The following is a 13767-nucleotide window of genomic DNA, read 5'->3' on the forward strand; positions in this document are numbered from 1 at the left end:
CTGTAGAACCATCCCTTTTGGATAAAGTCCTTAATTCATCTGCATAGCGAAGGTATTTTCTAACACCTCCAGAAGCGTTTGCATAACGATGTTCAATTTTGTCCCTTTGAATACGCCAATGTGGCAACGCGACATCCACGTTATGGTGCAAATACGCGTATAGCGCATTCGTAATGAAAAAAAAAAAAAAAAATGAAACGGAGAACGGGACAAACCGGTTATTGACCGGTTGTCTTCACCCAAAATGATCACGTTCTCATGATGCCTCGTTCTCGGGCTGCCAGAGCCAGCCAGAGCGTCTGTTTTTTTCGGGTTGCTCCGCCCACCGCCCCACGCACTTCTGCCAGGCTTTCGTTTTGCTCAGGCTGGACGGTTCTGGCTACCTGCTGGCTGCCAGAACCTGCCAGGACGATTTTCTCTGGCCAGAGAACTTCTCTAGAAGTTCTCTGGCTAGCAGACGACTAAAAGAGGCGATGGGCGCTCGCCACCATCGTTGCGGGGACTTCGCGGATTGCAACGCGTGCGCTTGAGGACTTAAATTTGCCTTGCTCAGCCAACTGTCTATGGTCATCTTCAGATTTCCTTACTTCTAGCATTATCTTTTTAGGTGCTAACGCACCATTCCACATTGCAAAGCGGTGTGATACGAGCCGTGTTGAACAGTTTGAAGCTTTTGTGTGTGTATGTGTGTCCCCAAGGCTTCTTCGCGGTGCTGGTCAGCGCGCTGCGCTCTCATGCGTGCATGTTATCTGCATCATGTTCCACGCAAGTTGTAGATGCTCATTCACATGTATTGCGGTAAATTTTCTGTTCGTCTTTCTCTGGTGGTGTTCCTTTTCACATATCTCACGTATGTATGCGGAGATACAGTCGAACCCGGCTATATCCAACTCGCAAGAAAGCGCCTATCAGTTCGATATAGAGCATAATTCGATATAGGCCTGCTAAATAATTGGATGTCATAAAAGCACATGCCATTTATAAAATCACTTTATTCATGAAACTAGCTTAGCTTCGCATGAAATAGTCCTGTATATTCTTCTGCTTCGGTAATTTTGCTGCCTGCAACGCACGCACTTCTCCACATTGTCTAAGGAGTCTGAGCAGCTGAGGCCGCAACCTTCCGAATTCGCGCATAAGCATTGGACTTGTGCGAGCGCACCAGTCACTTCACAGGATGTGGGCAAAGACCGTCATTGCTTTCCTTATTGTGCCCAGTTTCACTCTTGTCGGTACAATGTCGGCAATGTAGTCTTCGTTTTCGGGCTCTCCCGTGGTCACGACACCATCATTTGCACTCACAAACACGTCCACCGTTGATTCGTCAACAGCTTCTGGAAATTCTGACAGCTTGCTCCAAACTTCGGCAACAGCAGCAACGTCTTCATCACATTCATCAGAATTTACAGTCATCACCGAGCACGCGGAAGCCGGCACGGCTGAAGCAATTTCAGATGAACCAGTCTACACGGCTGTGCGTACGTGTCGGGCGCCACGGGCACCGGGTCGCGAGTTCGGCCGCATTAGCCCTAATCTCCCCCTTATTCTTCATGATCGTCCTGAGAGTGCTCCTCGGAATCTTGCACGCTGCGGGGACATCCGACTTCTCACCGCGTTCGACCCGATTTATGATTTCAAGCTTCACATCGAAAGGCAAATTCTGCCACTTCATCACGGCAATACTGCGGGAGAAGGCCCACAAGGCACACACACAATGAACCAGAAGAGCAGCGAGACAAGTCGCACTTTCGCCATCTTGTGCGACGAGGGCACAAGAGCCTCCGATTGGCTGTCTGAGCAAGCGCTGCGGGCAGGCCAGGATAATTTTTTGCAGGGGGACTGTCGACGGCTCGTTCGAAAGAGTGCGGCCACGGTAGGGAGAGTGGTTGGATGGAGCCGCGCCGCGGCGTTTCCCCACCACCACAAGGGAAAGCCAACTTCTGGGGGCACTTTCCGCCGCTTGACATTCTATATATCTGGAGTCGCTGCTATCTTTGTTCGATGCAAGCGTAATTTTTGCTATGTATGCTCATTGTAACTAAACCATGTCCAGTAATTGTTCGATATATAGAATAATTCGGTGTAAATGGGTTCGATATAGTCTGGTTCGACTGTATCTCCTTTTTCTGCGTTTGGCGAAGGCGTTCACTCTAAAAACAGTTGCACCCTTTGGGGTGTATATTTGCCGCGGAACAATAATCGTCACCTGTCTTGCTTGCGTTTCCTTTCTTGAAAATGCTGCGCTCGTTACTTTCCTGTCGGGAATGCTCTGTCATGCTGATAACGCGCATGCCATTCCTAACTTAGAAGTACAGGGCTCGCAGCGGTAAAGAAAGGAAATGCGGGCAAGACAAATTACGATTATTGTTCTCTGGCAAATTTACACCCCAAAGGGTGCAACTGTTTTTAGAGTGTTGCAGCTAGCCCGTGTTCACTCAGTCTCTTTGTTGTATGCTTGGGTGGCAGCTCGAAACCGATACGTGTCCGAACTGCAGGCTGTTGATGTAAAAATGCAATGGTTGAGTAATAGGCACACGTACATTAGACACACGTACATTGGCTTATTGCTCTCATGATCATGACCAATGTTGTTTTTCATGTGAAACTTTTCACTGGTCACCGGCGGCGTGCATTTTCATGTGCCAGCCGCGTCCCCAGTTCCTTGGGGTCAAAATGAGAAGCACCGTAAGCCACGACAAACTTCCTGAAATCGAAGCTCAAGCAGGTCGGCACAAAATTTTATGCGTATAAGACGTACCCGATACCCTGCTTTTTTCTTGTCTTTTGAAGTGATGACTTAACGCCAACTCATCAATGTCGCTGGTGGGTGACGTTATCGCTGCAAGCAGGGGTCCTAGAGCTATCGCTTTCGAGGATGCAATCACGGACAATTTCGCGTCTTGTCACCGGACGCGTCGGGGACCATCTGTGGCGCTGCACAAAGTGAGGTTGGCCCAGTGCACGTCCTGTGCCGAGCCGCGCGAAAGTAATCGTATCCCTGAATGCAACTATATATTTTCAAGCTGGCAACGCATAAATGAGCCGACACCGAGCGCTTGCTGGCCTCGCCAGGCGCTGCCATGCTGGTAGCATGTTTACGTTTGGCCAGCTGTCCCGGCGTTCGATTTTGCAAACTTCGGGCAGGTTTGCCTTGTCTTGGGATCCCAGCCCACGTGACTCCCTATCAGGACCGGAACTAGCTGGCTTCCAGCGGGCTGCCAGGACTCCGAAAACAGGCCCAGAGTTCAAAAGAAAACAAATGATGGCATATGCATGGCCGGACAGCAGCAGGAAGGTTATCAAGCGTGGAGTCGACGGCAGAGCTTCCCCGAAAAATGCTGGTAAGCCGATCTGGTTGCGGTGGATGCGATTGCTGGGCTGGGTTTCCCGGGAGTCTAGGTCTGACGTCTTCCCTCGAGCAGGTTGAGCTAACTTGAGGGGAACTACTGTGAGCTTCGTTGCAGACGCTGGTTGTCTCTTACGCCAACTAGTAACTCGCAGTTCAGATGCGGCTAGGCGACCCAGGCGATACTGAATGGCACTAGCTCCTTGACGCTTCTCGGCGGATTGCAGGCTCAGCTTCTAAACTCTAGACTGCCCAGCTCAGTCTAAAGCCAGCGCTTAAATAACCTCTCCTTTCCCTAGTGTCCTGGGTGGGAGGGCGGCAGATAATGGTGACGATCCAATCAAGTGCACCCAATTGTATACTGGCTCCTCCCGAGGTCTTGGCCGCGTCCCTGTTACCGTATTTTCGCGATTCTAAGCACCCCCCGATTCTAAGCACCCCCTCTATTTTCGCGAAAAAATTCGGAAAAAGGTTTGCATGCGAATCTAAGCACCCCCCTATTTGTTAGGAGGAGCGCGTAGCCAAGGCTGCCAAGCGCGCTTGCTCACTCTGTCATCGAGCCGGAGTCGTCGGATAGTCCCGAGTCCCGAGGTGGCACGGCGTCCGCTGTGCGAGTACACCGTACAACCGGACTGTACGGCTGTACGGCGAAAACTGCAGAAAGCGTCCCCATCAACCATCGCAAAGTGGATTTCGGATGCTTGGAAGCGGGTCCAAGTGGACGTTGTGGTCAAATGATTTAAGAAGTGCTCGATCACAAACCACTTCGACGGAACGGAAGACGGCCTGCTGTGGGACACTGAGAGCGGCGGTTCAAGCGGTACGACGAACTCGAGTGGCAGTGATAGTAACTGCATGAGCATCCGACACAAGTGGTGGGTTCACTGTCTGCACCGATTTTTCTTTTGGATGTTCGTAAAATAAAATTTTATTTCTCGCACCCGTCTCGTTGTGATGTCGCAGCGAAAAGAGGGAGGGGGAGGGGTCATTCTAGATTTTTCGAATTAAGCACCCCCCCTCACTATGGGCATCGCGATCGTGAAAAAAAAGGGGGTGCTTAGAATCGAGTAAATACGGTAATTAGGGGCAAGGGAAGGGGTGTTTCTCCCCTGCTGATAGAGTTCGCGCAATCGTATTGCACCACCCACGCACTCCCTTGAGTCCATGCCGAACCTCCATTGTCCGTTCATAAACATAGGAGAAACTACGGCAGCTAGCCATACGGCGCTATTGGCACACATGCACTGGCAACAATTCGTGGGCACGGGATTGCACAGAGATACCGCATACACTGTCAGCACTTCGTGGAAACAGGATTGCACAGACACCACATACTTCGGAGTATTCGCACCCCCGCCTTCTTAGCTTCCCAATGCAGGTGTCATGGTCGCGCCAAAGACACAGATATTGCTACAAAAAGCTGTCGGAGCGTCACGGTCGCGCCAACGAAGAAATCTCTAAACCTGCTTTCGACCCTTTTCGGCCGCTTTACCGAGTGGCCGGCACTAGCCGTCTTGTTCGTCGGTTCCTATTACTACGACCCTTTGGCGCCCGTTGATCGGTGCTTCGCCGAATCGAATTATGCCGCACCGTGACACGCAGTAATCCATGTCAGTCGTCTGCTTTTTCCGTACCATTTTCTTGTGAATTGGCAGAATTTCAGTGGTGGCATCCAGCCTTTCATGTATACATTTCTGTTGGGGCAGTTAACAACACAATAATAATTCCCAGTCACCTGAAGACGCACCGTCGCAAACAAGGCATTTCGCGCGCACCGCAAGCTAAACGCGGGCGTGACCTTGAATGGAAGCGGCGGAAACATACAACTGTGGGAGGTGAAATCGTTCCGCCAGAGAAGAAATGAGCGCTAGCGTCTAGGATGAAACTTGGCGTGCGGACATCTGTGCTGTGCGAGGCTATTTTTATACTCCGTTTTCACTCTCCCAGCCTTCTCTCCCTCAGCTCGGTGAAGCAGCGGATGCACTGAGAAACGCAGTGAATTTCTAACAGCTGCACTGCAAAAAGAAAAAAATTAAGAGGATGCGGCGTCGGGCGGGCTGCAGTGGGAGTGAACGTGACAGCCGTCGTTTCATTCTCGGCCGCTTGGCTGGGCAGGACAAGACGCGTCAGGCGACGGCGTTCCAAGCGCGTTCCTGATGCATTTTCTAAGCCAATTGCCGACAAATAGCCCAGGATGCTGGCGCCGCGGTGGAGAACGAACAGCATTTTCGATGCCCGCAGCCGGCCGCACCTTCTTTTTCGTTGTTTTTTTATCCCGCTGCCGTGGCTGTGCCAACATATGTGTTCCTACCAACCGGGAAAACCGGGAATTCTCAGGAATTTTGAGTAGTCTGGAAAAACTCGGGGAAAACTCGGGGAATTTGTGCCTCTATCGGGGAAAATTAGCTGTAATTTTATTGAAAGGGTTGAAAGTTGCGGTAATGCTGGCTCGAGTAACAGACAGGAATCGTAATGAATTGTCTTCGACGCCCTGTCGTCGGCTGGAGGAGTTGCCAATGTACAGTCAACGACCGACTTTCCGGATTCCCAATAATTTGGACGGCTTCGCAGCACCACCACGTACGTACCCCATAGAGTCAATGTATCACAACGTATGAAACTTCGGACGCAAGAAATCTTCGCCGTCCGATTTTCTCAACGTTTTGCCGTGACCGCAGGTCCGACACGGCACTAATCAAAGCCACCACCGCCTACATTTTGATTATCACGCCGCCTCGAACAGGTGCTCTCCCACGCAAACCCAGTGGTAACGACCGCGGCAGCGCTAGGCCTAGCTGCTTCGATGTTCGCTATTAAGCTTCTTGCCGTTGAGTGCCGTGTTTTTCATTGAAAGAATTCGCCGCTGTCAGCAATGGCCCCGCGTCTGCCTTTGTAATCCTCGGGATTGCCTTCGAAGCTTAGAATGCACGGCGCGTTGCATAATACCGGTTCCCGAAAGTTAGCTTCGCCTCGTTGCGGCAATGTTGCGCGGTGAAGCACACGCAAAGTATTGCGGTGAAGCTTAAACCTAGAAAGGGGCAACTGTCACGGGACACAGTCATCATCATCATCAGCCTGTTTTATGTCCACTGCAGGACAAAGGCCTCTCCCTGCGATCTCCAATTACCCCTGTCCTGTGCCAACCGATTCCGAATAGCGCCCGCGAATCGCACCACCTAGTCTTTTGTCGTCCTCAATTGCATTTTCCTTCTCTTGGTACCCATTCGTAACCCTAATGGTCCAACGGTTATCCAACTGGTGCATTACATGACCTGCCCAGCTCCATTTTTTCCTCTTGATGTCAATTAGAATATCGTCTATACCCGTTTGCTCGCTGATCCAAACCACTCTCTTTCTGTCTCTTAACGTTATCCCTAGCAATCTTCGTTCCATCGCTCTTTGCGCGCTCCTTAGCTTGTTCTCAAGCTTCTTTGTCAGTCTCCAAGTTTCTGCCCCATATGTCAGCACTGGTAAAATGCACTGATTGTATACCTTCCTTTTCAGTGATAATGGTAAGCTTCCAGTCAGGAGCTGACAATGTCTGCCGTATACAATCCAACACATTTTTATTCTTCTATGAATTTCCTTATGGTCAGTGTTCCCTGTGATTAATTGACCTAGGTAAATGTATTCCTTCACAGATTCTACAGGCTGACTGGCGATACTGAACTCTTGTTCCCTTGCCTGGCTATTCGTCATTATCTTTGTCTTCTGCATATTAATTTTCAACCCCACTCTTACACTCTCTCTGTTAAGGTCCTCAATGATTTTTTGTAACTCTTCTGCATTGTTGCTATATAGAACGATGTCATCGGCAAACCGAATGTTGCTGAGATATTCGCCGTCAATCTTTACTTCTAAGCCTTCCCAGTTCAATAGCTTGAATACTTCTTCTAAGCACACAGTGAATAGCATTGGAGAGATTGTATCTCCCTGTCTGACTCCTTTCTTTATAGGTATCTTCCTGCTTTTCTTGTGTAGCGTTAAGGTAGGTGTAGAACCTCTGTAGACGTTTTTCAAGGTATTTACGTTAGTGTTCTGTTCTCCTTATTTACTTACTGCCGCTATGACTGCTGGTATCTCTACTCAGTCAAATGCCTTTTCATAATCTATGAAAGCCATTAGAGAGACTTATTGTACTCTGCAGATTTCTCGATAACCTGATTGATGACATGGATGTGATCCATTGTAGAGTATCCTTCCCTGAAGCCAGCCTGTTCCCTTGGTTGACTAAAGTGCAGTGTTGCCCTTATTCCATTGGAGAATGTTTTGGTAAATATTTTTTAAATTTTTTTTCTGTAACCGTTCTTTTCTTGTTGCTTGTATACTTCCTTATTATATGCTGTTGTTGCTTTTAGATGTTAACTACAATAACTGTTCTTGTACAGGAGGTCCCGATACAGTCTTTGACTATGGGACCTCCTTCTGCATACTAAATACTTGTAATGTGACCCAACTTCTAATAAATTTTGATTACAATTTTTGATTCTGATATAATACTGGGAGTTGTTGCATTTGGAGACGATCCCACCGCTGTCAACCAGTTGTTGGATTTGGAGGACAATTCCAATTGCTGTCCCCCAGATTTTGGACCTTGCGGTTGGGTGCGGGTCATGGCCGAGGTTGAGGAGGACTTTGAGGTGAAAACTGGAGGTTTAGTTACGTTATTTACAGTGCAAGTACGAAGAAATTAACAGTCATAAAGTCATTACGGGCTGAAAGCAACTCGGACGCTGCGGCCCGTGGCAAGAAGCTCGAAAGAGATGAATGAAGGAATGCTCTGCTGCTGCTCCCGGTCTCTGGCTTTTAACCCCTTCGGTTTCTCAAAGTCACGTCATTTTCGGCCATTCGGCGAGCCCGCTCAAGTGTCGTCATTTTTGGCCAATGGTAGGCGCCCGTGCGAGTGTACGTCACCTTTGGCTCAGAGGGTCACTCCTTGGGCTCCAATTGTTCGAGGGATTATTTGTCTGCGGTATTGCCTTCCTGGTCTGCAACTGCCTTCACAAAGGTGGATGGGGGGATTGCTGCCAGGGCTTCACGGTGCATTACAGCCATCTTGCCTCGGGACCCACGTTACCTGGAACAGTCCCAGGCTCTCGCTACACTTTTGGGAAGAGTCAAGCAGTGAATAGCTCCAGATGCGGCGCACGAGGTGGGGGACGCCAACTTGTTTGCATGTGCCGCGCCTCGGGAACGTGGTAGATGTGCTTCTGCGCTCCTTAATTAGCTGTGACGCGACTCGATGTAGTCTGGTGAACTCGAAGAAGGCTCAGGAAAAGGTCCCGTATCTAACAGAGTAAGCTAATGGGCGTGTAATTTTTTTATTCTTTAACGTCTCCCTTTTTGTGGATTAGTATAATGTTTGCATTCTTCCAGTTTTCTGGGACCCTTGCCGTCGATAGACACCTCGTATAAAGCTTTAGCCACCAGTTTTCCAAGCATTATGTCTCCTCCAGCTTTGATTAATCGACTGTTATTCCATCTTTTCCTGCCGCTCTTCTTCGTTTCGTGCCTTGCAAGGCCCTTCTGACCTCATTGCTAGTTATAGGAGGAGGTCCTGTATCCTGTTCATTACTGTTTCTAATAGTGGTATCCTGACTCCTCTGGGTAGTGTACAGGTCAGTATAGAATTCTTCCGCTGCTTTTACTGTATCTTCGAGGTTGCTGATGATCTTATCTTTCAGTGCATACATCTTGGTTTGTCCTATGCCAAGTTGCTTTCTCAGCAATTTCAGGCTGCATCCGTTTTTTTACGGCTTCTTCAGTCTTTCTCACGTTATAGTTTCGAATATCCCTTATTTTGCCTTGTTGATGAGTTTTGACGGTTCCACAAATTCTATCCTCTCTCTTGAGTTGGACACTTTCATTTTTTGTTGTTTCTTGATTAGGTCCTTTGTTACTTGGAAGAGCTTGCCTACTGGTTGCCTTGGTGCCTTGCCTCCCACTTCAATTGCTGCCTCTGTAGCCAGCCTCGTTACGGTTTCATTCATTACCTCCACGTCATCATCATCATCTCTGTTCTAAAGCTGCATATTTGTTTGCAAGTAGCAGCCTGAATTTGTCTGCTTTTACCCTTAATGCCTCTAGGTTGACCTGTTTCTTCTTGACCAATTTAGCTCTTTCTCTCTTCAAATTGAGGTGAATTCTAGCCCTCACTAACCTACGATCACTGCACTTTACCCTACTTATCACTTCTGCATCCTGCACAATGCTGGGATCAGCAGAAAGTATGAAGTCAATTTCATTTCTTGTCTCACCATTAGGGCTTTTCCAGGTCCACTTTCTGTTGCTGCGCTTCCTGAAAAAGCTGTTCATTATTCGAAGCTTATTCTCTTCTGTGAATTATACCAGCATCTCCTCTAGTGTTCCTAGAATCAACGCCATAGTTGCCAATTGCTTGTTCACCAGCCTGCTTTTTCCCCACTTTTGCATTGAAGTTGCCCATTACTGCAGTATTATTGAGTTTCTGATATATTGAAACTGATCTACTTCGTCATCATCGTGACTCGATGTTGGAGCATAGGCTTGTAATACCTTTACTCTATACCTCTTATTAAGTTTGATTACGACTACAGCTACCCTCTCAATTATGCTGTAGAATTCGTCAATGTCGCCCGCTATGTCCTTATGGATTAGGAATCCTACCCCGTATTGCTTCCTATCTAGGAGACCTCTATAGCAGAGGACATGTCCGTTATGCAGCAATGTATAAGCCTCACCAATTCTAATCTCATTAAGGCTGATGATATCCCAAGCAATGTCTGATAATTCCTTAAAGAGGCCTGCTAAGCTAGCTTTACTCGAGAGGGTTCGGGTGTTAAACTTTGCAAGGGTCAGTTTCCATTGGCAGCCTGTCTGGATCCAGAGATTCTTAGCGCCCTCTGCTGCGTTACAGGTTTGACCGCCACCTTGGTCAGGTGCTCCGCAGCTGTGGGGACTGAGGGCCATTGGGTAATTGAGTTAGTCATTTGGGAGGGGGTGGCCGAATACTGCACCGAGGAGGCCAGTTCCTGGTCATGTGAGGGAGTGTCTTGTTGAAGCTTTGTGGGCCTTCTTAATTTGGTTGTACCTGGATTAGTATAGCCCCACTCGCTCTCGACATCTTGTGCCGGTGACAGGCATCACTCCAAGCCTGCAGAAGTTGTGAACTGGAGGAGGTGAATTTTTTCACCTCCTCATTTTTCACGTACGAAACACAGTATGTATTTCTTAATTATACACCCGTGCATGTGCCGTCTCCTGTCACAGTACGAGCACCAATATGCCTAATACTGTCACTCCTGTCACTGGCAGGCCTTTCGACCTTTTTTTGGACGTGTCTGTGGTGATTCGAGCGCCTAAGAGCAGTAAAAGACTTGCATTCGTTTTTCTTTTTTTGACTTCCCGATTTTTCAGACGTTTTCCCGCCCTAGGGATTTCGAAAAATCGGACGTCGTCTACAACTGACCAAGAAACGCATTGAGGAATGAACGAGAAAGCAAGTGTGCTGTCGCTTCTTTGAAAGAGCTTGAGCTTAAAAAAAACTAAGTGTTGGCTGACGCCGAGATGCAAGTGTCCCTCATTCAAACCAAAATAAACTCTTTAAAGCAGTGAAATGCAACACTGAGTCGTTGTGTGCAGGCTGAGAGTGTGTCAAGACAGTTGAGCTTGACTTTCCAGCTGCTGAGAGAGAATCTCATTTGTGACAAAGTTTGGGCCTTATAACAATGAGCTTCCTATCATTTGATAGAAATAGCTCATATTTGAAGATATTTGCTTCTCTATGCATCTATTTTTTATTCGTATTTGAAAAGGTTCGACTAGATTTGCAAATGGTTTTACCATTTTTTCAAACATACTTTATTCGCTCTGCATCTTCTGTTTTCTGTTTGAATAAAATACGCTACTCCTTACTATTCAAACTGGATTAAGTCGTTTTTACTTTTTTTACATGCTTACTAGAGAGTGACAGCATTGGGCGACATAGTTTCAGCCCGTCTTGACATTAAACAAAGTCCTGTGTCACTCAGGGAAAACCTGGAAAACTTTGGTAATTTGGAAATGTCAACTTGGTAGGCATCCTGTGACACATTAATTCCAGAGAAGAACTGTTTACGTCTGCGTCAAGCGGGACAACAAGAGGCAGTGCGTTTGGTATAGCGGCACATACTGGCTCTATTACCAACGGCGTCAGCAATGGCATCCGTGTTTTCGCGACAGAACTGCACTGCCGAATAATGAACGCTTATGCGAGTACAGTTTTCTCTAATAATGCTTTATGGCACATGCAAACTTTAAGTATGATGAAATTAAAGAAAAGCGAGAATCAGTAATAACAGCTCGTAATATATATGTCTGGATCACAGTTGTCGTTGTGTAAGTGGCTCGTCCGCTCTTATTGATTTGTCTCCGGGTGGAACAACATGGCTCATATGCACAAATATGTATGTTCTGCTACGTTTGACATTACTGCATATCAAAGAGGCGCCGTTTCCACAATATCCAAAGCTAACAACAATCTGTGGCTGTAGATGTCGATGTAAACAAATGCACTGCTTTGGCAAATATGACGTAGGAAGCAGCATTCGTAGACTTCTTGAATTTGCGAAATGTCTAATGATCGTGTAAAAGGAATACAAAAGGCGAGGTGTGAGAGCAGACATCAGTGACAATAAGCTCCAAGGCAGCTGCGTTGGCAGATGGAACTCAGCGTACCTTTGTCGGCTGTGCTGTTAGCACAACAGTGGTATATATGTGCTAGTGTTAATTAGTGAAAATCTTACTACTGATTGTCACACGGCTTTGGGGTCCAGCTCTGCTGTGAATTTATGCCGACAAAAACAATCATTTTGTGTTAAGTCTAGTACAAAAAACTTTATGGACGCTTAAGCTTTGCCTTTATGAGTAGAACGCGAATGGGGCCTCGCTGTCTCTGACACCGGATATTCTGCAACACGGGGCCCAATAGAAAACAATATGTAGCCGATCCCTGCAGCAGTACAGGGCAGAGCAATGGCTCATACCCCCGTAAAGCAGAGGCTACAAGCAGTGACTTGTCAATAGCTCATACCCCTGTAAGCAATGAAAAAGGGGTTTGTGTTTGAGTTTCCTAGTAATTAAACTGTTTTCTTGTATACTCAAATATTTTCTCGTATATTCAAATTACAGTCTGACGCTGTCTGTAGCTTAGAACGACAGAAAGCTGAGCTAGTTGGTAAGGATTCATTATGCAAAAAAGGGGCGAGATGGCGCTCATGTTGTCCACTTGTCTACTCTTGTGTCATGTCTGCACACCTCACCCCCTTTTTTGCATAATGATGTCTGTAGGTTGTGTGTAAGTCGGACTAAGAAGTTTCTGATGCATTTTACTTCGATAAATTCAATTGGTTCAATAACGCTTATGTGCCACGCAAAGGGCCTGCGTGGTTGGGGTTTCGGATTACCTTTTCTGACAGATAACGCCGCCAACGGTGGACGGCGACAACAGCACCGGATTTTCTGCTACACAGGGTCCTTAACACTCATGTTAAAACCTGGTTGCAGTCATTGCTGAAGCGCTTCATATAGTAAGCTCTAACGTCGGCCATACTGTCAGATAAATAGCCGTGTTCATTAATGAGCAAAATATTTCTAAATTATCGTTCACACCAGTGCCTCTTATGCAAAGCTTTCCTGATCCTTGAGATTTACAACACATGTGGTGATGGCACAGGCACGGAGGCCTTCGAGTTCACGGCCCTGCTGCACCCCTACTGGCGCATGGCAGACGTTCGTCGGTGTACGTTGTCTGGCTGTCATGGCGTCGTCTACACTGACAAGGTGCGAGAAGCTGTTGACACCCAATGCATTGAGATTGACATGCATCTCTACGTGCCTGACGGTTCACAATCAATTCGTGTTGCTTTGACATGGCATCACTAATTGTGCACAATGAAGCTTTGCACTGCTGGCATATCATTCAGACCAACTTTGTTTCAACATCTTAGAAATATTGGATGCTTCGGCAAGTTTCTTTAGCGTAGTACAACCATTGCAAGGAAGCAGAGAAGGAACAAGAAACAAGCACAGTGCTAACTTAGAACAACTTTTTATTTCTGGGAAATAACGACACTTTTGTACCCCAGACTATATGTCACAAGCACGTGTCCACTTACAGTGCTAACAAAATGAACACCCAAAGTTAAACATGACAAACAACCCACACTCCCACGCTCTAACATGCCTCAACCTTCAGGTACCTTCATACCTATTAAACCAGTAGTTGCATGAAGTGCCAGCCGATAAGGAGGGTGGCTTTGCAGTCTTCCCACACAAATCGTTTTTATTGAAGGCCAATGAGGTTGTGTCAGTCATTCTTGGGCAACATAAAGGCGTTTCATTGATCAGGGTGAAAGGGAGGGCGGTGGAATTGTGCAGTAAAGTGAACCTCAATAAGGTTGTAA

At 47.3% G+C, this 13767-nt stretch overlaps 1 protein-coding gene across 3 annotated transcripts in view; it reads left to right on the forward strand.

Annotated features, from left to right (window-relative positions):
• LOC129386974 (uncharacterized) overlaps positions 1–13767 on the forward strand; it is a 98091-nt gene that overhangs the window by 35037 nt on the left and 49287 nt on the right. For all 3 annotated transcript variants that reach the window (XM_072285355.1, XM_055075589.2, XM_055075590.2), the window contains exon 7: positions 13038–13144. In XM_072285355.1, coding sequence (XP_072141456.1) covers positions 13038–13144 — 107 coding nt within the window. The remainder of the gene's footprint in view (positions 1–13037; positions 13145–13767) is intronic.

Source organism: Dermacentor andersoni, chromosome 11 (assembly GCF_023375885.2).
Source record: "Dermacentor andersoni chromosome 11, qqDerAnde1_hic_scaffold, whole genome shotgun sequence".
Lineage (NCBI taxonomy): Eukaryota > Metazoa > Arthropoda > Arachnida > Ixodida > Ixodidae > Dermacentor > Dermacentor andersoni.